Genomic DNA, 25,393 nt, shown 5'->3' on the forward strand with positions numbered 1-25,393 from the left:
AATCATATCAATGAAAACAAAGTAAAAATTTCATTTTACACAACATCAAAGGAGTAGTTTTCCTTTTTATACCTCTTTTGTTTGATTGAAAACTTTATCTAGAAAAAATAACACTTTAAATATAAAAGAAAAGTAACCATTTTAAGAAATTCATACTCTTGGAGAGAATGGGTTTAAGATTGTTGATAAGGCTGGAGCAATAACACAACGGGTAGGGCATTTGTCTTACATGCGGCTGACCCGGGTTCGATTCCTTCGTCCCTCTTGGAGAGCCCGGAAAGCTACAGAGAGTATCTTGCCTGCACGGCAGAGACTGGCAAGCTACCCATGGCATATTCAATATGCCAAAAACAGTAACAAGTCTCACAATGAAGATGTTACTGGTATCCGCTCCAGCAAATCGATTACCAATGGGATGAGAGTGACATTGACAATAGTCATGTGAATGTTTCCATGACTTGTACACACACACAAATGCACACACTTTTAAAAATGCTTAAAGTTGATGTTATGGGGCTCCTACTTGTCTTACAGTAGCCCCTTTAGACCTTCTTTCAAGTTTGGTTTTGAGTCTATGAAATTCCTGAGCTGTTGTTTATCTGAGAAATAGTGTATGGTTCCTTTGAGTTTGAGTGAGAGTTTAGCCGGATAAAGTATTCTTGGTGAGGCATTCATTTCTTTGAGCTTTTTCATTATGCCCCACCATTGTCTTCAGGCTCAGAGGGTTTCCTCTGACAGGTCTGCTGTAAATCTGAGGGGTGCTCCTTTGTATATGATTTCCTTCTTTGAACTTGCTGCTTGCAGAATTGTGTCTCTATCCATAGCATCCGTCATTCTGACTATGATATGCCTTGGAGGCTTTTTATGTGGGTCTCTTTTTGCTAGTACTCTTTGGACTCCTTGGATCTGGATGCCTGCCTTCTCCAGCTCTGGGAATTTCTTAGCAATGATGTCTCTGTTTTTTTCACTGGGGTTACTTCCCTATGGTTCTGGTACTCCAATGACTTTTATGTTGTTCCTCTTGAAGTCATCTCCCAGGGCTAAAAAGCTTCTGCACCGCAAAAGATACAGTGACCAGAATCCAAAGACTATCTACAGAATGGGAAAGGATATTTACACAATACCCATCAGATAAGGGGTTGATATCAATGGTATATAAAGCACTGGTTGAACTCTAGAAGAAGAAAACATCCAACCCCATCAAAAAATGGGACGAAGAAATGAACAGAAAATTTACCAAGGAAGAGATACGAATGGCCAAAAGGCACATGAAAAAGTGCTCTATATCACTAATCATCAGAGAGATGCAGATCAAAACAACCACGAGATACCACCTCACACCACAAAGACTAGCACACATCCAAAAGAACAAAAGCAACCGCTGTTGGAGAGGATGTGGGGAGAAAGGGACCCTTCTACACTGCTGGTGGGAATGCCGACTGGTTCAACCCTTCTGGAAAACAATATGGACAAGTCTCAAAAAATTAGATATTGAGCTCCCACTTGACCCAGCAATACCACTGCTGGGAATATATCCCAGAGAGGCAAAAAAGTATAATCAAAACGACATCTGCACATGTATGTTCATCGCAGCACTATTTACAATAGCCAGAATCTGGAAAAAACCCGAATGCCCTAGAACGGATGACTGGTTGAGGAAATTTTGGTACATCTATACAATGGAATACTATGCAGCTGTTAGAAAAAAGGAGGTCATGAATTTTTTATTTAAGTGGATCGGCATGAAAAGTTTCATGCTGAGTGAAATGAGTCAGAAAGAGAGAGACAGACATAGAAAGATTGCACTCATCTATGGTATATAGAATAACAGAGTGGGAGACTAACACCCAAGAATTGTAGAAACAAGTACCAGGAGGTTGACTTTATGGCTTGGAGGCTGGCCTCACATTCTGGGGAAAGGGCAACTCAGAGAAGGGATCACCAACTATAATGTAGTCGAAGGCCATTTGGGAGAAGGGAGTTGCGGGCTGAATGAGGGCTAGAGACTGAGCACAGTGGCCACTCAACACCTTTATTGCAAACCACAACAGCTAATTAGAGAGAGAGAACAGAAGGGAATGCCCTGCCACAGTGACAGGGTGGGGTGGGGGGAGATGGGATTGGGGAGGGTGGGAGGGATGCTGGGTTTACTGGTGGTGGAGTATGGGCACTGGTGAAGGGGTGGGTTCCCGAACTTTGTATGAGGGAAGCATAAGCACAAATGTGTATAAATCCGTAACTGTACCCTCATGGTGATTCACGAATTAAAAATAAATAAATTTATTATTAAAAAAATCAAAAAAAGAACAATAAATGAATTCTATAGTAATAGCAAGAAAGAAAAGCAACAATAATAAAGAAAATAATATATTGCCAATAAAATAGAAACTGATTTTTATTTTGAAATTTTTTGAAATTTTGTTTTAATTTTTAATGCACACACTTCCAATACCACACCCATCATAATTGTACCCCCTTCCTCTTCCAAGGACGTGTATCTACCCCATCCAAACCCCACCCTCCAATTCAATTCTGTAGATCAATGGAGATTCTCCCATTCTGTTGCCTTTGTACCTTTGTTGCAATATTTCTAAGTCCGGCACTGCGTGTATCACTTTCTTTCTGACTAACTGCATTTAGCGTGAGATCTTCTAGTTCCATCCAAGTCGCTGCAAATTTTGTTCAAAATTTTTTTTTTTGCATCACATCCAGCTATGCTCAGGGGTTACTCCTGACTCTGCATTCAAGAATTACTCCTGGCAGTGCTTGGGGAACCACATGAGATGCTGGGAATCAAACCCAGGTCGGCTGCGCGTGCAAGGCAAACACCCTACCTGCTGTACTATCACTCCAGCCCCAAACTTTGTTCATTCTTAAATCTGCACAGTATAATATTGTGTACATATACCATGACATCTTGATCCATTGGTCTGTATAGTTAGGCATTTAAGTTATTTTCATATCTTGACTATTGTACTAAGTGTAGCAATAAACACAGGTGTGCACATATCCGTGTTTAAATTATTGTTTTTGTATTTGGGGAATAGATTCTAAGACGTGGTATTGCTGAATTGTATGGGAGTTCTATTCATATTGCTTTCCATAAGCTGAACCAGATGATATCCCCTCCAACAGTGGATAAATGTTACTTTCTTACCACAGCCCTGCCTACACTGGCTGTTTCCAGACTTTAGGATATGCATCATTGTCATTCATGTGATTTGCATTTTCCTGACTTTGAGTGACATTGAGCACTTTTTCATATGCCTGTTGACTATCTCTTTCATATGCCTGCTAACCAAACACTTCTTTGGAAAGTGTTTATCTTCTTCTGACATTTATGTATGGGATCTTTGGATTTCTGGTGATTGAGTTTTATCAGTGATGTATAGATCATGGATATTTATCCTTTATCTGGTGTAATATGTGCAAATATTTTCTCCTAATCTGTCGGGGTTCTTTTTATTAGAGATTGAATTTCTTTTGCTGTTCAAAACTTTTTAATTTGATTTAATTGCACTTTATTTTTGACTTGTTTTCTTTGTCACTATGGTCATCTCTTTGAAGATCCTCTGATCATCTTCCTGGAATCTGCCAATTTTTCTTCATTTTATTTTATGGATTCTGGTCTAATCTCAAAATATTTGATCTACTTTGATTTAATTTTGTTTAGTGAGGAAAGATTTTAATTTTTTTTACATTCAGCTATCTAGTTTTACAAATATCACTTGAAAAGATTTCTGTTGAAAAGATTTTCTTTATTCCACTTTTTATAGTTAGGTTCTTTGCCATAGATTAGATGGCCATAAATATGGGAGTTTAACTCAGAACTCTCAATTATATTGCTTTGGTTTGAAGGTCTACCATTAGTGCAACTCCATCAGCTTTTATTATTCCAGTATAGTTCAAAGTAGGAAATGTGATGCCTCCATCTTCTTTTGATTTATCTTCTTTCTTTCTTTCTTTCTTTCTTTCTTTCTTTCTTTCTTTCTTTCTTTCTTTCTTTCTTTCTTTCTTTCTTTCTTTCTTTCTTTCTTCCTTCCTTTCTTTCTTTCTTTCTTTCCTTCCTTTCTTTCTTTCTTCCTTTCTTTCTTTCTTTCTTTCTTTCTTTCTTTCTTTCTTTCCTTCCTTTCTTTCTTTCTTTCCTTCTTCCTTTCTTTCTTTTTTCTTTCTTTTTTCTTTTCTTTCTTTCCTTATTTTCTTTTCTTTCATCCTCTCTTTCTTTCATTTTTCATTCTTTATCTTTCTATTTTGTTCTCTTTCTTATTTATATCTTCTGTATTAAATCATCATGAGATGTACAGTTTCAAGGCTGTTCATGATCAGGCTTCAGTGATTCATTGTGCCAATACCCATCCCTCCAACAGTGTACCAGTGTACATTTCCCACACAAGTATTCCCCTTTCCCTCCTGAAATTACTGCCTCCCTAGAGACAGGCACTTTCTTTGTCTCCCTCTATCTTTATCTCTCACACAAACAAATGAGTGCAATAATTCTGTCTGTCTGTCCCTCCCCACTTATTGATAGATTGGATTTTTCTTCTTGTAAATTTCTACCAGTGACTTCTATCTCTTGGATATGTCTTGGGTATTAACTCCTTATTATATAGGTATTGGGTAAGTAATTCCTCTCCTGACTCATTTCACTCAGCATGATACTTTCCATGCCCATTCACGTATAAGCGAATTTCATCACTACATTTTTTCTAACCCCTGCATAGTATTCTATTCTATGTACCATAGATTCTCTAAACAGCCATCTGTTCTCGAGCATTTGGGTTGTTGTTTCCAGATTCTGACTATTGTGAATGTGGCAGTGAACAAAGAAGTACAGATGGCATTTCTGCTGTGTGCTTTTAGACCCTAGGGTATATTCCCAGAAGTGGCATTGCTGGATCCTATGGAAGCTCAATTTCTAGCTTCTTGAAGAATGTCCATATAGTTCCCTTAAACTGCTGGACCAGTCAGCATTCCCACCAACAATGAAGAAGAGTCCCTTTCAGCATATACACCAGCACTGGTAGCTATAGTTCTTTTTGATATGTGCCAGTCTCTGTGCTGTGAGATGATATCTCACTGTTATTTTTATTTGCATCTCCCCTGATGATTAGCAAAGTACAGCATTTTTATGTCTTTTTAGAGGCCACCCCAAAAGCCTCCATCTCTCTCGGAGAGCCCGGCAAGCTACTGAGTATCCCGCCCACAGGGCAGAGCCTGGCAAGTTACCCGTGGCGTGCTCAATATGCTAAAAACAGTAACATTGACGGTCCTCTGACCCTGAACGAGGCCCCAATACACTATTGGGCTACACTAGCCCACAACAGGGACAAATGGAGACATTACTAGCGCCACTCGAGCAAATTGATGAACAACAAGATGACAGTGATACAGTGATACAGTGATGAATAATCCGCTAAAAGTGGTCCAAAAAAGGTTTCTTAGATGAAAGTGTGTGCAGAATGTTGTATTTTACCCAGAAGCCATTGAGCCCTTCTTTAAGATACTAGTGACATGTTGTTAAAGGTTGAGCCTTGTGTATTTATGTATGCATATAAATATATTTCCCTTTAAAATTGGTGCCTTTTACTATAAACCCCATCAAATGTGGTGTGCTGCTATTGGTATATTAGTGGTATAAATTATGAGATATCATGCACAACCATGTGGTCCAGGAATAGATTCACTCATGGGTGAGGCTTGATTGAGCATGAGGAGAGCATCCATGAGCATGGCTTGCATCTTTTGGATATTAACTCCTTATTAGATATATAATGGGTAAGTATTATTTTATGATCTGTGGGCTGTCTTTGTCCTTTGTTTGCTGTTTCTTTTGAGGTGCAAAAGCTTCACAGTAATTAGGCAAGAAAAAGATATCAGGGGCATCCAGATAGGAAAGGAACAGTTCAAACTTGCACTGTGTAGCAGATGATATACTATGCTTAGAAAATCCCAGAGAACCTACCAAAAAGCCCCTAGAAACAATATATTTGTATAGTAAAGTAGCAGCTTATAAAAACAATATTCAGAAGTTCATGGCTTTCCCATATACAAATAATGAAAGAGAAGAGAGATTAGAAGAACTATCCCATTCACAACTGTGCCTAAGAAAACCAAGGACCTCAGAATAGCTTAACTAAAGAGATGAAGGACCCATATAAAGAAAATTACAAAACTCTACTTCAAGAATGAAAGTGGACAAGAGGAAATGGAAATATTTTCCCTGTTCATGGATCAGAAGGATTAACACTTAAAAAATGGCAATACTTCACAGAGCATTATACAGATTCAATGCAGCCCCTTTCAGGATACCCACAACATATTTCAAAGAAATAGATCAAACACTCCTGAAATTCATCACTGTCACTGTCACTGTCATCCAGTTGCTCATAGATTTGTTTGAGCAGTCACCAGTAACGTCTCTCATTGTGAGATTTGTTGTTACTGTTTTTGGCATATTGAATATGCCACGGGTAGCTTACCAGGCTCTTACATGCTGGCGCAATACTCTCGGTAGCTGCCCCTCTGAGACGGGCGGAGAAACTGAACATGGGTTGGGCGCATGAAAGGCACTACTGCTGTGCTATCGCTCCAGCCCTGAAATTCATATATAACAAAAAATAACCACAAATAGCAAAAGCAATCCTTGGGATAAAGAAGACATTTGAAATATGGTGGTGGGAAGATGTAATGGTGGTGTTTGACTATTAAATGTAATCAATTATTGTGAACAACTTAAAAAAATAAAATTAAATTAAAAAAAAGAAAAGAAAAGATTAGAGGCATCACCTTCCCCAAATTTAAAGCAATAGTAATTAAAACAGCATGATATTGGAGTAAAGACAGACCCACAGATCAATGAAATAGAGTTGAATATCCTGACACAAACCCTCCAATATATGATCATCTAATCACTGATGAAGGGGAAAGAAATATGAAATGGAACAAGGAAAGTCTCTTCAACAAATTGTGCTACTAAACTGAGCAGCTACATGCAAAAGTTATTAACTCAAATCTATTTCTAACACCAGGCAAAAATGTAAAATCAAAATGGATTAAAGACCTAAATAGCATTAAAGAAGGTTCTGCATTATATTAAACTAAGAAGTTTCTTCACTTCAAAAAAAAAATTCAGACAGCCCACAGATTGGGAAAATTATTTACACAATACCCATCTGATAAGACGTTAATATTAAAGATATATAAGTCACTGGTAGAACTGATAAGGGGTTAATATCAAATTTGATAAGGGGTTAATATCAAAGACATATAAGCCACTGGTAGAACAAGAAAATACTTTCAACCCTACAAAAAAAAAATGGGGAGAAGATATGAACAGAAACTTTCTCAAAGAAGAAATACAATGGCCAATAGCCACATAAAAATGTTCTACATATCTAATCATCAGGAAGATACAAATCAAAACAATAATAAGACATAATCTCACACCACAGAGACTGGTACATATCCAAATGAACAAGAGCAACCAGTGTTGTTATGGATTTGAGAAGAAACTCTCCTTTATTGTTGGTGGGAATGCTGACTGGTCCAGCCTTTTTGGAAAACAATATGGGCATTCTTCAAATAGCTATAAATTGAAATTCCATACATTCAAGCAATTCAACTTCTGGGAATAAACCCCAGGTGCCCAAACACATACAGCAGAAATGCCATCTGCACTTCTTTGTTCATTAAAGCTCAATTCACAATAGCCAGAATCTGGGGGGAAAAAAACCAAATACCCAAGAATAGATGACTGTTTAAAGAATTTATGGTACATCTACACAATGATCTATGCAGATGTTAGAAAAAAATGAGTTGCAAAATTCACTTATAAATGGATAGACAGAGATTATCATGCTGCGTGAAATGGTTAAAAGAAGTATATACATAGAATGATTGCACTTATCTGTGGGATATTAAAAAACTTATTAAACTCACACCCTAGGATCACTGTCACTGTCATCCCATTGCTCATCAATTTGCTCGAGCAGGCACCAGTAATGTCTCCATTGTGAGACTTGCTACTGTTTTGGGCATATTGAATATGCCATGGGTAGCTTGCCAGGCTCTGCCCTTCAGGCGAGATATTTTCGGTAACTTGCTGGGTTCTCTGAGAGGGGCGGAGGAATCGAACCCGGGTCGGCTGCATGCAAGGCAAACACCCTACCCGCTGTGCTATTGCTCCAGCCCCACACCCTAGGATAGTAGAACCAATTTCCAGTAGGATTGGTCTATGGTTGGAAGCCTCCTCAAGTGCTGGGGAGGAAGGCAGTTGAAAGAGACAAGGGACCACTCTGACAAAGATAGTTGGAAATGATCACTCTGGATAAGAACAGTGTGCTGAAAATAGGTAAAGGAACATACAGGAACGTACATTGTAACCTCTCAGTATCTGTATGGCACACTATACTGCACAAAAAGGGGGGCAGGAGAGAGAGAGAGAGAAAGTACCAGTCATAGAGACAGGTTGGGGAAGGGGTGGTGGGAGGGAAACTAAGGACATTTGTGGTGGAAAATGTGCAGTGGTGGAGGGATGGGTGTTGGAACACTGTGTTGGGGCTGGACTGAACTATCGGGTCGAGCCCATGTATACTGTAACCATACTACGAACAGGAACATAGAGACCCATGAAAATGGGCGAGATTTCTCATGTGTCCTGACTGGTTTGGATGAAGCTGAAATTTTCCCCCTTCAAGCTGCCTTCAGAAAAATAATTTCAGTATATTGAAAAGAGCAGTTTTTTCCTTCTCTCACAGAAGCCTGGCTGGTCTTTGACATGCAGATGATGTTAGCCAGGCCTGACCTTTGATATTGTAAATTGTAGGCTCTGGCCCAGCCTAGTCTTTGGGGATGTAGATTTCAAGTGCTGCCTAGTTTGTGTTTGACATGTAAATTTCTTGTGGCAGTCCAGCCTTGTCTTTGGGATGTAAATCCAAGTGCTTTTAGCCCAAGGAAGGTTTCAGTTTCAGTATCTGTTTGGTTTTGTATCTTCTTTCTGGAGGCCTAGATTACTGCCTGCAGATACAAGGAAATAATGTGGCCTCAATGTTCTTCCTATAACATCTTTTGATGCCTTTGGTGACATCACTGTATTGCACCCTTTAGAGCTACCATGATCAATAAAAGGAGGTCCACGAGGCCCTCTGCCTTTGCCAAGAGCCAGAGCGAGCCTTGGACCTCCATGAGACATATTTCTTCTGAGTTCCTTATCTCAGAGCCTCCGACCGCACGAACATTCACGCAACAACATTGTATGACTGAAACCCGACAATGAAAACATTTCTGTATATCTCATGGTGATCAACTAAAAAAAAAAAAGTTATCTGCTCCCTCCCAAAATGTGCTAGTCATGAAGGCAGGTTGATGAGTTGTGTATATGGGGACAGAATTGGAGGGAAGTTTACAAAGGTGATGGAATATCCTGAAGCTCGACCATGAATGACTGAAAATCACATTTTCTTCATAAAAATTAATTAAAATTTTAAAATAATTAAAAATAAAAATAGTTTGTGGCATATATACATAATATAAAATGAAAGCCATAAGATGAAATCATTCAGTTTTCTGTAACTTGGTTAGAACTGAAGATTATCAAGCCAGAGGTGGCAGGAATAATATCATATGATCTTTCACATTTTTGTTATATAGTGAAATAAAGTGGACTCATTCCAATTTTGACTGGAGCAATAGCACAGCAGGTAGGCCAACCCATGTTCAATTCCTCTGTCCCTCTCAGAGAGCCGGCAAGCTACTGAGAGTATCCCGCCCACATGGCAGAGCCTGGCAAGCTACCCGTGGTGTATCCGATATGCCAAAAACAGTAACAAGTCTCACAATGGAGACGTTACTGGTGCCCGCTCAAGCAAATTGATGAACACGGGATGACAGTGCTCTACAGTGCTAGTGAATAGACATCATCAAATGATAACAAACCCTTTTTCTGTCTTACAAAACTGACAACACCAAGAAAGGATGAAAAAGAGCAGAGAAGGTTCGATGAAGTGAAATAGAAGTAACATAAGAGGGATTGTTGGATGGTCTTGGGAATGGAAAAAATCAACTTTTATATCATGAGAACAAATTAATGTAACAAAAGTATGTTGGGTGGGTCTGGTAATTCAACCAAATGAAGTTAATTCTATAGTAAAAGACTGAATACACTCTTCAACAATTAACATAATTGTTATACACAAATGTTTATTTACGAGTATGAACAACTGAAACATATGTCCTAATGTGATTTTACTTCAATAACATTTATTTTTATTTTTGTTTTTTTTAATTCATCACTTTTAATTTTTTTAAATTTTTTTAATTGGGGCGAATTTTTCTTTTATTTATTTTTTTAATTAAGAAAAAATTTAAAAAATTTAAATTTTTTTAAAAAAGTAAATTTAAAAGACATTTATTTTTAAATGCATTAGCTGGGACTACAGTATGTAGGGAGTTTGCCTTATATGCAGTAACCCAGGTTTGATCCCCAGAACCCCTTCCGGTTCTCCAAGCCCATTCAGGAGTCATTCCTGAGCACAGTGCCAGTAGTAAGCCATGAATATAGCCAGGTATAGCCCAAAAAGTACCAAAGAAAAGTATCATCTTACCTGTTTCTTGCCCTTCAAGGAAAGTAACAAAAAATATTCCTTGTCCAAAGGCAGTCGTTGAGAGGAGGCACTGCATTGATTAAATTAAAAAAAAAAACACATTAAGAGCTTGCTTGGTGTCACAGTAACCTGACAACTGCATTAAACATAAAAACAAAGTCCTAATGCACAATGATGTTAAAAATATCAACGATTTGTTCTAGGGTGTGATTTAAATATCTAATCCTGAAACAACCACATGTCAGTCTATTTTGAAAAGCTTAATAACAAGCTAGTTTTTAACATTATTTCAATGCTTTAACTGTCATAAACTTAAAGTACTGTACAAAGAAATTAATGTCAAAAACAGTATAAAATGAAATAGAGGAATATTTTTTTTATTAAGTGAATGCCTTGAAACATCCTGATGGCAAACTAAAATATCATATGCAGTATTCTATTAGAAATAGAAAATATTAAAGGAAAAATATTATTTTATTTCTACTGGAAAGGTCCTTTGTGAGAAAAACGGAATTTATTTTAAAAGTATTATATATATATATGTATATATATAATACGCCAGATTAAACACTTTATTTTCCAGAAAAAAATTGAAGATATAAAAGGGAAATGAAACTCTGGATGTTAAGATTTTTTAAGTGTACAGATTGAAGTGAAAACAAAATAATTCTTGGTTGTTCTAGTTATTCCAAAAAATATCTAACACTAATACGCAATTATTGGTTATGAACTACTGCAGGTGTAATATAAATGAATCAAAACTAATGAGCATATTCCAATGTATAAATTCCAAAGCAAAATTTTCCATGTGCATGAATATCTATGTATTATGTATATAACTCGTGAGAAATATGGGAGAATATGAATTTATTGATATTGGAAAAAATAGTTTAATTTTCTTAGAAATATTTCACCCTAAGTATCATAAATACATCCACTAATTCTTGAAGGAGTTCTGTGATTGCTATGTATGGCTAAGTGACTAATGCCTGTTGGTTCTTCCCTAAATTTTCTCTTAATGACCACAATTATATCTCCCAGGAGACTAAAATTCGAGAAATTCACTTGATCCTCATGGAAAATAAGACCTTGACCATAATCAAATATGGACATTTTAATAATTATTTGGTTTTTTCTTTTAATGTGACTAATTTCCTACCACCTATCACAGTTATTTCCAGAGAAGTCATAAAATAATGACCCAATTTTTATCTTCTCGATATCATATTACAAACCTGAAAGCATGCTGATACTTTTTCAGAAGATGCATTTTTAGTGGATTAATAGGGCATTTGCCTTGCACGTGGCCGACCCGGGTTTGATTTCTCTGTCTCTCTTGGAGAGCCCAAAAAGCTACCAAGAGTATCCCACCCGCATGGCAAAGCCTGGAAGCTGCCCATGGCGTATTCGATATGCCAAAAACAGTAACAACAAGTCTCACAATGGAGACATTACTGGTGCCCGGTCGAGCAAATTGATGAACAATGGTACAACAGTGCTACAGTGCTACAGAATGATCCTAATATTACTAATGAAGAACTTCTTCCACTTCAGGTGATGTAATTCATCATGCTTTAATTCAAAGCACTTATGTTCAACTTTCAATATAACTTTAGAAATGCATTTCATGCATCAAACAGACATGTGCCTTCTTTAGCATGATATTCCTCAAATACTTTTTGCAAAAGAGCTCCCTTCATATAAAAATTACCAATTCCATTAAAATCAGTACAATAACAAAAAGAAAGATCTTAAAATTTAAATGAACTACCACTGCAACTCCCTGTGGGTATAGTAAAGAAAGCAGAACTTAAAAGCCCGTGGAGATACGAAAAATATCAATTTTATAGTTAAAGCAATGATTTTCTTTTGATAGCCTGATAGTGGTTTTGTTTTGTTTTGTACTTTTATGAAATAGCCTACTTACCAGAAATGTCTGGATGATAGCATTCAATTGGTTATGCAGAACCAGTAGAATGATATAAGGCAAAAAGCTTATCATGTATATTAGGCTTGTACAAAGGGCTGCTGTATTTGCCTGGTTAAAAAAGTTACTCAAGAAGTAACTTAGCATGATGACTGACACCCCAAAATTGAGGAGAAAAAGAAAAATAATTAAAGCATTGCTGTGTGCGAAGATTCCACTTGCTTTCAGAATGACAGCCAAGGTAGCACTGCTCAAAGTCAACATAGCCATGTTCTCCAGGAACCACGCCAGAAAATGTATGCTAGGGTGCACTCCCATCATCTTCAGGTACTGTCAGAGATGGAAAACGCAGAGTTACCAGAGCAATGGACATAAAACCACTCATCAGAATATGGGAGATAACGTGTAAGCAGAAAGGTAGGCAAGTCTTCCATGTCATTGCCAGTTTGAAAATCCAATTCATGAAGAGCACTTGGATATATATTCCTATGGTTGCCATCATTTAAAATAAAATAGTTTACATGATATGGCAATAATATTGTTAAAATTTATAGTATTGATATAAAGCAACTGAAAACCACAAATCAGTATTTTACTCTAATGGTTTTCTACCATTCTAAGGAAACTGAGACCAGAAACCATTTTTTAAAAGTACACTTAACCCACTTCATTCCTCACACATACACATCTTATAAAAATGTACTAAAGAATAGGGCAGGAAGAAGTCCCAAACTCAGATCTGATTCAGTGCTCTCTCCATGTTTCCTACTTATCTGTGTTTTGTAATGATTGTTTTTGCTCCTTATTTTGTTTGTATTGGTTTAATTTAAACAAGACCAAAAAAAAAAAGAAAACTAAAAAAATTAATTCTGGTATTTAAATTGTGAATTTGGTAAGAGTATGTGGTGAATTGTTGATCAATTTTTAAAAATTAATTTTGCCAAATTATTCAGTTGGGAGTAATAGCAATAATAATCTGTCATCACTAAACCTAATGTCTGTCTATATATGACCCCTGGTGTCTATTATATGCCTGATAACAAACAAAATGAGAACATTCTGTTCCAAAGCATCCATTCTGGACCACCAGACATAGATCAGAATTAAATATGATTAACACTTAGTCTCTAGGTCTGGTGTACTTTCCTCTAATAGATGAGGGAAGAAACAAATTCAGAAATAATGAGTAAATAATATGCAAAATAATAATATATGTTCTAGTAAAAATGAAATGCACATTTTGCCTTACTTTCCATTTTCTTCATTTCAACATATATTTAGCAAGTGTATAGCATACATCCACTGTCTCACAGTTGGTTTCACCCCTCTGTAGGGCTATATGGGAGAAGGTCTATATGGATTTATTTTAAATTATCATTGCTGAAAAATAGTTTTGGTAAGTTCAAGTACGAACATATTTGAGACAAAATCATAAAAATAATTCTGTGTTTTGAGATAATGTTGTTCAGCAGTCGAATTTCTGCCTTTTAAAGGAAAAGGAAGGAAGGAAGGAAGGAAGGAAGGAAGGAAGGAAGGAAGGAAGGAAGGAAGGAAGGAAGGAAGGAAGGAAGGAAGGAAGGAAGGAAGGAGGGAAGGCGGGAAGGAGGGAAGGAGGAGAGAAGAGGGAGGAAAGCATTGAGGAAGAAAGGGAAGAAGAAAGAAGAAGGAGGAGGAGGAGAAGAAGAAGAAGGAGAAGAAGAAGGAGGAGGAGGAGAAGAAGAAGAAGAAGAAGAAGAAGAAGAAGAAGAAGAAGAAGAAGAAGAAGAAGAAGAAGAAGAAGAAGAAGAAGAAGAAGAAGAAGAAGAAGAAGAAGAAGAAGAAGAAGAAGAAGAAGAAGAAAAGAGGAGGTAGAAAGAAGAGGAGTAGGAAGAAAAAGAAAAACAATAAAAACAAGAACAATGGGAAGAAGAGATAAGAAGGAGAAGTAAGGAAAAGACAAAAGAGAATAATTATGACTATAATTAAGATGGAATGTATCATTACTGTGGATTTTATATAAGTAACACTAGTATTTCTCTTTCACTCTCAGAGTCTGTAGCTGTCTTTCATCTTTACTTTCCTTCTTAACTCAATCAGGTTTTTCAGACTTAACTGTACAATGACTCTTTGGTGTAAAGAAACTCTGTGAATCTAGACATAGAAACTTCAGCAGAAAGAATAGACAAAAACAAGCACCCAGAGCAAGTTTTATTGTACCAGATTTAAGGTGACAGTTTTACCTGTTTGTCTCTTAGACAAATTCAAAGCAATTTACCTCTTCAATCTGGATTTCTCTCTCATAAACCAACTTTCGAACCATGCTGGCTACAGAGACCATCCATGTCAGCATCATTATCAAGGGGAAAAAGATACCAACATTGTTCAAGAATCTGTAAGGAGAAAAGTGAGTGAGCATCTGAAGGTAATCTTGTAAGTCCAGGTCCAGTTCATTTTGAGTATTCACTATACTGTGAGTTACTTTTACAAGCTACAAAATATTTTTAGAAACTGTAATTCACTTGGCCATTTTAATAGACCTGCAACTTCGGCAAAACAAATATTTGGGGTCTTTGTTTAAAATTTTTTAGCTCATGACCCCTTTGACATCATCCTAGTGAGAGTAGATAGAAAGAAAATAAGTTATTTTTTATGACTACAATTTTCTCCACTAAATTTTGGATATCAGTGCAAAATTAATGATACAGAACCATCATAAATTAACAGATATGAAATATGTGAAAATTTATCATTTAAAACATAGTTTATTGTTAATTATTACTTAATTCTCAGTCTACTCAGTATTTAAAATACTTATTCGGACACATATTTAAAATTACTTTTCATAGGACATTGATAATACATTCCTCAAATACAATGAAAATTTCCCCATTATTTTCCTCTTGACTAGATAATCTGTTTCTGATCACCCTAACAATTCTCTTTTTCACTCTCCTTAGCTTCCAGAACAATTTTTGTATTTCCATAAATATTCTCCACCTCTTTTACTTGTATTGTCTCAGTAATTATCCTTTAATTTTAACTTTTCTTATTCCACTACTGTACTTCCAAGTCTTTCCTTCTGAGTTCCCTTTTTAGCATCTCATTATCCTATGTATTCCATTCATTTTTATCATTTTTATGTTTTATGTTGTATTGATATTTTTTGTTTATATACTATTAATAATGGTTTCTTGTGTATATAACTCCAACACCACATTCATCACCAATGTTCCATCTGTCTCCCCCAAGGACCCCAAGAATCCTCCATCCCAATTCCCACTCAATTCAATTGTGTTGGTCACTTTTTCCATTTTGTTGCCTTTGAACCTTTGTTACTACCTAACTGTGTAGTAACACATTATAACACTTACATTACATATAAGAGATCATCCTGTATGTATTTCTTTCCTTCTGACTGACTTCAGTCAGCATGACATCCTCTAGTTCCACCCTTGTACCTGTAAACTGCATGTTTTTTCTTAGAGCTGCATAGTATTCATTGTGTATTTCAAATATATTTTATTTGTATACAGCATTTTTATATTATTTAGTGTATTATTTACATATAGCATTTCAAATATATTTTAACTTCTTGACCCATTAATCTCTAGTTGGGCATTTGGGTTGTTTTCATTTCTTAGCTATTGTACAAAGTGCAGTGAGGAAATAGATGTTCATATATCCTTTTGAATAAATGTTTTTGTGTTTGAGTGATAGAGGCCAAGAAGTGGTATTGATGGACCATATGGGAGTTCTAATATTATTTTAATAAATTTCCATCTTGCTTTTTACTGAGGCCAAATAAGACAACATTCCCACCAACAGTGGATGAAGGTTCCTTTCTCACCACAACTATGTCAACACTGGATATTTCCAGAATTTTTTAATATTTTGCATTCTCAGAGGCATGAGATATTTCATTATTGTTGGATTTGCATTTACCTAAATATGAGAGATGATGATCTCTTTTTCACATGCCTGTTTCATATTCATATGTCCTCGGGGAAGTTCCTGTTCAGCACCTCACCCCATTTATAGATGGTCTGTTTTTTCTAATCTATCATTATATTAAATACAGAATTATTAATAATGAGAAGAGACATCATTTCACTAATTAATGATACCTACAGAAGTTAAAACTGACCAGAAAAATTAAGTGAAGATAAGAATAATTGCAGAATCAAAAGGGAAACTGCTTTAGGTGGAGGAAGAGCAAATGCAATGATTTTGTGGGGTGGGAGTGGGGGAGTTTGCAGGGCACAATGAATAAGTGGCCAGAAGCTCCAACAATTAGTAAAAAACAGAGTCAGAGCAAAGATCAAATAATGTAATTTTTTTTTGAAGGGTAATTTTCCTACCTGGTTACCACTGTACCACCTCTGCCTGGTGCCCGGGGGGCAAGGAAGTCCCTGTACCCACTTTTCAAGCCTAAAACATACCCTATGGACTCATAATGGTGACACTGGCCTCATTTGTCATTGGGTGCCAAACCTCTTCCTAACCCGTTGCCCTGTGTCCTGTCCTTTTCTTCATTCTTGGGGGCCAAGAAAGCCCCTGCCACAAGCCTCTAAAACCCAAAACTATGCAAAAGCTAATGCATCCATCTGACAGTTCTACTCCATCTCACCAACTTTAAGTGTTTCTAGTTCCAATATCTTTCCTCTAATACTTCCATAATAAACTGCTATATAAATGGGAACATTAGATCACTGCATGGGCAGTGGAGTAGCATCTTAAAGACATATACATTTTTAGATAAACACATTTTAAGGAATTATTGCTTCCTGAAATATAACTAATCAAATGAGATCTAAGACAATTGGAATTCTGAAGCTCAAATAGCAGCATCAGCATCCATAAATCTTTAATAAAAATGGGGAAACAAAGAAATTCCTCTGCACAGGCAGACAAGGACAGAAGTATGAGCAAATCACTGACCCCAAGTAAAGACAAGCTTAATTGATAAGGAAGTCAGATCAATGCACTATACAGTGCCACACATAAAACAGTCACTGGAAGAATAATTCAACTAACTCAAAAATGAACGGATCCATGGTATCAGAGTCCATGCAAATGGAATTGAAGGGGTTCAAAATTACAACAGCAAGCCACAACAACAGAATTCAGCAAAATTTGCAAAATCTAAAACAATCCTGCAAGAACTTATTTAAAAGCCATATATAAAAAGAAAATGAACATTTGAAAATAACTAAACCACACACACAACAAAAATACCAGGATAGTCATTTATATATGTAATCTCTCCAATGTCAATGGACTAAACCCTCTTACCAAAGAAATTACATACCTTGATCAAATGGGATTCATACCAGGGCTGAAAGAATGATTCCACATATGCAAATCAATTAATAGAATACCCCACACTAGTAAAATGAAATATAAAAATCACACTACTATAGGAATCAGTGAAGAGAAATCTTTTCCATGATCCAATGTTTGTTCAAGATTAAAATATTCAACAAAATGGGGATGAAAAAAACCTTCCTCAAAATAGTAACAGCCATCTATAATAAGTCCACAATAAGTATCACTTTTAGTAGTGAAAAAAATGAAATTATTTCCTTTGAGATCATGTAAAAGGCAAGCACGACCACTGTCTCCACTTTTATTTAATACAGTATTAATAGTACTGAATATTCCATTAGGAAAGAAAAAAATCAAGGAGATCTAGAATGAAAATGAAGAAGTGAAAGTATCACTATTTGGAGATGGCATGATAATGCACATAGGAAACTCTAAAGAGTACCACCACCCAAAAAAAATATTCCTAGAAACAATATACCACTAGAGCAGGTAGATAGTTTGAAAGTCAATACACAAAATAATAAGTTGTGTTCTTACATAAAAAGAATGAGTCAAAGAAATCCACTTAACAAAATACATGATAACAATAGTTCACATAAAAAAGGTAGAAGACATTAGGAAATGGTAAAATATTCCATGCTCATGGATTAGAAGAATCAATATAGTTAAAAATACTACCCTATCTAAATTGCTATATAGATTAAATATAATTCCCATCCAAATTGAAATGACATCCTTTAAAGGCCTAAAAATGTCAGTATTAAAGTTTGAATAGAATCAGAAGAGACCATCAATAGCTATCCTTAAAATAAGAAATTGGGAGGTATCTCATTACCTAATCTTGAACTGTACTATAAAGTTATAGTGATCAAAACTGCATGACACTGGAATAAAGATAGACTCTGAGATCAATGTGTCAGAATTGAATAGCCTAGGACAAAAGCACATTTATATGGACAGTTAATTTTTGATAAAGGAGCTAAGAACATTAAACGGAGTAAAGATAACCTCCTCAACAAATGGTGCTGGGAAAGTTAGATATTTATGTATAAAAAATTAACGCTGGATTCATACCTTACACAAAAGTCATTCAAAGTGGATTAAAGACCTTGATATAAGGCCAGAAACTACATAATGCACTGAGGAAAATATAGGCAAACAATCTAAGATTTGGACAACAAATTCATCTCCAATGATGATGCCATTGGTAAAGACAACAAAATAAGAAATGAACAAATTAAAATGCATCAAATTAAAGATCTTCTGTATGGCAAAATAAACCTGGGCTAAAATTCAAAGACGGCTAATTGAATGGAAAAAATATTCATACTCAACACATAAGATAAAAGATTGATAACCAGGATACAAAACTCACAAAAATCAACCAAAAAAATTCAAAAACCCTATCAAAAACTAAGGAGAAGTAAACAGAGGAATCATGTTCCTAATCATGAACAGCTTTGAAGAGGAAGACAAGCGTGTGGCCAATAAACACATTAAAAATAATGTTCACCATTGTTTATCCTTAGGGAAACCTAGTAAAGACAATGAGATTTTCAACCAATACAAATGGTGCATAGCACAAGTAGTATGAACAATATGTGTTGGCAGGGATATGGTGAACAAGGAACTCACATCCACTATTGTGGAGATGTCTTATTCAACCCCTGTGAAAAACAGTATGGTGAGTCTTTAGTAAACTTAGAATGAGCTTCTATGTGACCCAGAAATTCCACTTTAGGGCATTTACTCCAGGACTTAAAAAAACTCGTTCTAAAGGATGTATGCACACCACTATTGATTACTACAATTAATATAAGAGCTAAGATATGGAAGATATGTTGAGTGAAGTGAACCCAAAGAAGAAAGACAAACACAGGATGGTCTCACTTAACAGTGGTATAAAGAATAACTCTATGAATAAATGTATCATAGTAAAGGGGATATTCCTAGATAACCTTTGTCCCCAGAGTTTAGAAAGGAAATCAAAGAAGGAAAGAAATCAAGGCAGGGGTGGGAGGGTGGGAGGAAGAAGTTGAGTAAGTGATATAATGGGAGTACAGGGTCAGTGTTTCAGTTATACTGGTGATATGAGAAAACAGTATAGCTATATATCCAAAGAACAGAGTCTACAGTACTGAAAACACAAAATTCAAGCGCAACCCCCAAACTTTGTAATGGTTCTGTCAAAGTGGCAGGCAGGGGTCAGTAGGATAGAAGATGAAGGGGATTGTGAATAACAACTCTGGTGAAGGGAAGATGATGCTGGTGGTGGGTTTGGTGTTGAAATATTATTTGCCTAAAACTCAACTCAATAACTTTATGAACGTAGTTCTTTAAATTAAAATATTTTTTTAAGTATCACTATCGTGGACAAGAACTGGATGTTAGAAGTAGGTAAAGGGATATTCCTGGTAACCTTTCAGTATCTGTATTGCAAACTGCAATGTCCAAAGAGGGAGGAAAAGAGAGGGAGACAGACAGAGATACAGAGAGACAGAGAGAAAGAGAGAGAAGGAAAGTACCTGCTATAGAGGCAGGCTGTGGGTTAGGAAGTGGGGGGTGATGGGAGGGAACTTGGGGCATTGGTGCTAGGAAGTGTACACTGGTACAGGTGTTGGAATACTGTATGACTTAAAACTAATCATGAACAGCTTTGTAAGGGTCTATCTCACAGTGATTCAATTTAAAAAAATAAGTTAATTTTTTAGAAAATAAGCATCATTACCAGAACTCAAAAAAAGTATTGATTAGGATAGAAGAAAACAGAAAGATTTCATGAGCAAATACACAGATTTTCATGAGCAGATGTACTATATGCTTCAAAACAATAAAATTCAGGTAGAGAAATCTTTGAAGAGATATTAAGGTATCTCACATATATTGCAGTGGCCCAGGTAATATGTGAGTGTCTTGATGATGTTTCCTCTGAATATAAAAAAATTTCTAAATATGTCTCTACCTAATGGCTTTTCAGATAACCTTTACGACTTTTTATAACGTTAAGTGCACCTAGAACTTCAGGACTGTTGAATTTAAGGCAGAAATCCCTTCTTCATTCTTTATGATTAGCAATGTAGAAGCCAAACATTTGTTTATAAAATAAAAGTATTAAAGTCAGACATTTGGGGCTGGAGTGACAGTACAGCAGGTAGGGCATTTGCCTTGCACGAGGCTGACTCTGGTTCTATGCCCAGCATCCCATATGGTCCCCTGAGCATCACCAAGAGTAATTTCTGAGTGCAGAGCCAAGAGTAACCTCTGTGCATCTCCAGCTGTGACCCAAAAAACAAAAATAAAAAGAGAGTCAAACATTTTATGCAGGGCGACACCGGCCTCGATCTCCTCTGAGATGTGATCCGGGGGGCCACACGTGTGTGGCCTCACCGCAGCTGCACGAGCATGACTCCAGAGGCCAGCTAAACTACTTTTGGTACCGGCAGCTCCTTGCAGAATGTCTCCAGACTAAGAACTAAGCCGAGGCCCCATGCCTGCCAAGGAGGGGAAAGGTTTTTCTCTCTCACCTTGCCATGGGTGGGGGGGGAAGGGCGTGGCGACCGCCATATTATGAGGACAACTAATGAGAGATACAAGCTTACAATGATCCAATTTCTGAAAGAAATTTCCCTGGACTTAGTTACTAAAATACAGAAATCTAAAACCTCCTATCTCTTCACAGCAGGTCTGACTCTAGTGGGGGAACTCCTAACAATAATAGAGTTTTTTGTTGAAATATTAAATGTAACCAAAGTAAAGAGAAAGTAAAGTGAAATTTATCAGTTACTAAGGGGAGGGATGGGTGGTATACTGGGTTTTTTTTTAGGTGGTGGAATATGGGCTCTGGTGAAGGGATGGTTGTTTCAGCATTGTATAACTGAGACTTAAGCCTAAAAGCATTGTAATTTTCCACATGGTGATTCAACTTAAAGAAAAAAAGCATTTTATGCACATTTATTTTTTCTGTTTACAACAAATATGACTAGCAATCAACTTGATGAATCAAATTTATAGTTTTTGTCATAAAAAACAGATTTGGGGATGTTTTAAAGTTTTTTTTTAGTTTTGTGATTTACTGGGGCTTTTCAATCATCATTTTATTATCTGCAGTGTAGGTATAAGTATATTAACAAGAATCCTATATTATATTTTCTTTCACATTGAACAAATGTTTCCTCTTCTCTATAGCAACAATACTTATAAGAGAAAGAATATGAGGCCATTTATCAAGTCAAAAACAACTAATTCAAAAATTGGCTGGAATTAGGGTGCTCCACCCAAGTGCAATCTCTAGAATTACATTATAAACTGCCCTGTGAGCATCTCTGGCTGTGACTCAGAATACCCCCAAGACTTGCTGAAGTGGTCTGGATGGATCTGACAGTGCATGCCTGGGATAGTTTCACACTCCTGAGCTCTAGCACTGGACCATTAGGCCCATTTGTCAATAATCTCCAAGCTGCTCCTGGCTTTTCTGAGAACCTCTTGGGAGACCTTCCGCAAAAATAAAAGGAAACAATACTGAGAACGTTTGCAGTGACTGCAAAACATCTGTTCCTTAACTTATCTTCTGTTACTTAATAGCACACAAATGCTTTAAAAGGCAATTGAGGGGCTGGAGCGATAGCACAGCGGGTAGGGCGTTTGCCTTGCACGTGGCCGACCCGGGTTCGATTCCCAGCATCCCATATGGTCCCCTGAGCACCACCAGGGGTAATTCCTGAGTGCAGAGCCAGGAGTCACCCCTGTGCATCACTGGGTATGGCCCAAAAAGGAAAAAAAAAGGGCAATTGAATATTATTCTTCAATAGTAATTTTACTGTAACCAAAAAGGCAATTTTTGTGATTTTACAATAGTAATTCTACTCTTAAAGAAGAGTCGATAATTATCACGAACAAATTTCACCTAACATCATGTATAAGCTGCCCAGAAGTCATGGCAGTTCAGAATTCTATGACCGCTGAAACTGTTATCTTTATGAATCCTGTGCCTATGTAAAGGAAAAATTCAGGAAAAGTTAAGAATTGAATAACAGTCTGAGTTTCATAGAATGATTACTCAGCCCAAAAGCCCTGTGCTGACATGCACAAATGAGGTCATTAAGTAAAAATGAAAGAGAAAATTGGACATGATATGGTACAATATGAAATTGTGTAACTCAGCAATTTTCTACATCTGCTCCTTGAAACCCTCTCTTGAGGCAAAGGATCATTGACTTTACATAATTTCTTATGAAAATATTTACTTCAAGAAGATATTCCAAATTTTAATTTTCTCAAAATGTAATTTCTAATAGTATAATTTGCATATCTCTTTTGTCTTGTGCTGAAATCAATATTAATCAATTATTCAAGAAAACATCAATGTGAGAAATAAAACATGTAACAATTGATAAATGTTTGGAATAGAAGCTCAACTAATTGGAAAATCTATGACATAGCATTTTCATGTAGGACCAATGCAAACAAACGATGTCAACAACAAAATCTGAACCCTTGCATATGTACAATGCACCATCTAACCCAAACATATTCAAAGTTGGGGGAACACTTTGAGGCTATAGCACACATAACAGCTTTTGTTTAGTAGGTGTCAAGTTGCATTTTAAATTGGTATTAGAAACCATGAATTAGATCCTATTCCAGAAAAACAGAGAGTAGGCTATTTGAAGATTACATATCTTTTCAAGTAAATACTTTTCCTTTGTAGCTATGAAATGGAAAACCCTTAAACTATGTAACTATTTAAGTTACCAGGTCCTTTTTGCAAATAACTGGCAAAGAATACATAACAATTAAGGGTAACAAATACAGTGAGCAGGGCACTTGCTTGGCATTCAGCTGACCCAGATGTCATTTCTGACCAAAAGGTATGGTCAAGTCTGCTATGACTTGAGAGAAGAACCAGAATGAAGCCCTGAACACTGTGAACCCGAAAAACACAAGCACTGTCATTGTCACTGTCATCCCGTTGCTCATCGATTTATTCGAGAGGGCACCCTTAATGTCTCCATTGTGAGACTTGTTGTTACTGTTTTTGGCGTATTGAATACGCCACGGGTAGCTTGCCAGGCTCTGCCATGTGGGCGAGATACTCTCGGTAGCTTGCCGGGCTCTCTGAGAGGAATGAAGAAATCGAACCTAGGTCAGCCATGTGCTGCGCTATCACAGTTAGTTTTACAATAAATAGGAGCATATGGGAGTCACATTATTATCAATAAATGAACAAAACATATGGAGTTGTTGGAATAAAACAAATGAATAAAACAAAGGAGAGGATGTAGCATATATAAAAATAGCAAGTATATATTTTACTAAAATATACATAATCTGTTCAAATATATCTCTTTATCACTGTCAATATATACACTTAATATATTTAATCTAAAAGTATATTAAATGAAATGACCCCTATTTTGAAAAGCTTACAACATAGTTAAGTAACAAGATGAAAATGAAATAAGATGATATTAATGTGACTTGTAAAAGCTTAAAAATAAATATAAGGGAAAATCCATAAGAAAAATGAAACTAAAACTAAAAGAACCACAAGGACAACTTTCAATTTGTCAAAATATCCAGCCTGTTATTATAAGGGATAATACAAAAGTAAACTCATATTCTCCATAATAATATTCATAAAACTGTTTCTATAATATAATAAACAAAAAATAAGTCAAAAATTTATTGTACTTTGAACTGGCTTTTCCAAGTAAAATTTTAAACAATTTTTTATTATATTTTTTAAACAATTTTTAAAATATGTTGAAATTGTTAATTGTGTAAGAATATGTAAATAAAGTATATAAGAATGTTTTTAAAAAATTGTTGTAAGAAGTTAATAAAAGACATATTTCAGCTCACACAAAAATGGATGATAAGTTATAGCAAAAGAAAATAATGGTATATAAAGATTATATTTAAAATAAAATAAAGACTAACACAATAAATGCAAATTATGGAAAGACACATAGGAAATTTTTGCAATGACACAGCAAACAAAATTATGGTTAATGAATCAGCAAGAAAAATTTACTTGATGAATTCCTAGATTAGTTTTATTGTTCAGTATTAAATGGCAACAAATCAGGAAAAGACACAAAGTGAAAAGATGATCGTATGTAAAGAGAAGAAAAGATAAATGACAGTAGAAGAGAAATTGTTATTGCTTATGATTTTAAAAACATTAAAGATAAAATAACCACTGATGACAAGAACAAAAAAGACTATATGATGGGGAGAAGGGAAGATGTGAAGTATTGCACTGTTTAATCTCAAATTCTACGAGGGACCTGACTAAAGCAAAGAGCTGATTTCATGTACAGTAGGAGAGCGTTAGGGTGTCCTAATGTTCCTCTCTTGGTATATCCGGACTCTTATTTATTTTTGTAAGGTCTTAACAACCTATTTAGAAGCCTCCCAAAGGCAAGACAGCATCTTTCTACATATGGCATTCAACAATAGTACACAACAGTACATGACTCTCACCAAGTTTCCTTATAGATAATTTTAGATGGAAAAAGATGAACTACTACCCATATCAAGATGTAATGAATCTGGTATC

The 25,393-nt window shown here is 36.0% G+C and overlaps 1 protein-coding gene across 1 annotated transcript in view; it reads right to left on the reverse strand.

The window, feature by feature from the left end:
- The window catches only part of ABCA13 (ATP binding cassette subfamily A member 13), a 489,034-nt gene that overhangs the window by 282,812 nt on the left and 180,829 nt on the right, over positions 1–25,393 (reverse strand). The window contains 3 exon segments of the mRNA XM_055124812.1: positions 10,602–10,671; positions 12,529–12,858; positions 14,783–14,897. Coding sequence (XP_054980787.1) covers positions 10,602–10,671; positions 12,529–12,858; positions 14,783–14,897 — 515 coding nt within the window.

This window comes from Sorex araneus, chromosome 2 (genome assembly GCF_027595985.1).
Source record: "Sorex araneus isolate mSorAra2 chromosome 2, mSorAra2.pri, whole genome shotgun sequence".
Lineage (NCBI taxonomy): Eukaryota > Metazoa > Chordata > Mammalia > Eulipotyphla > Soricidae > Sorex > Sorex araneus.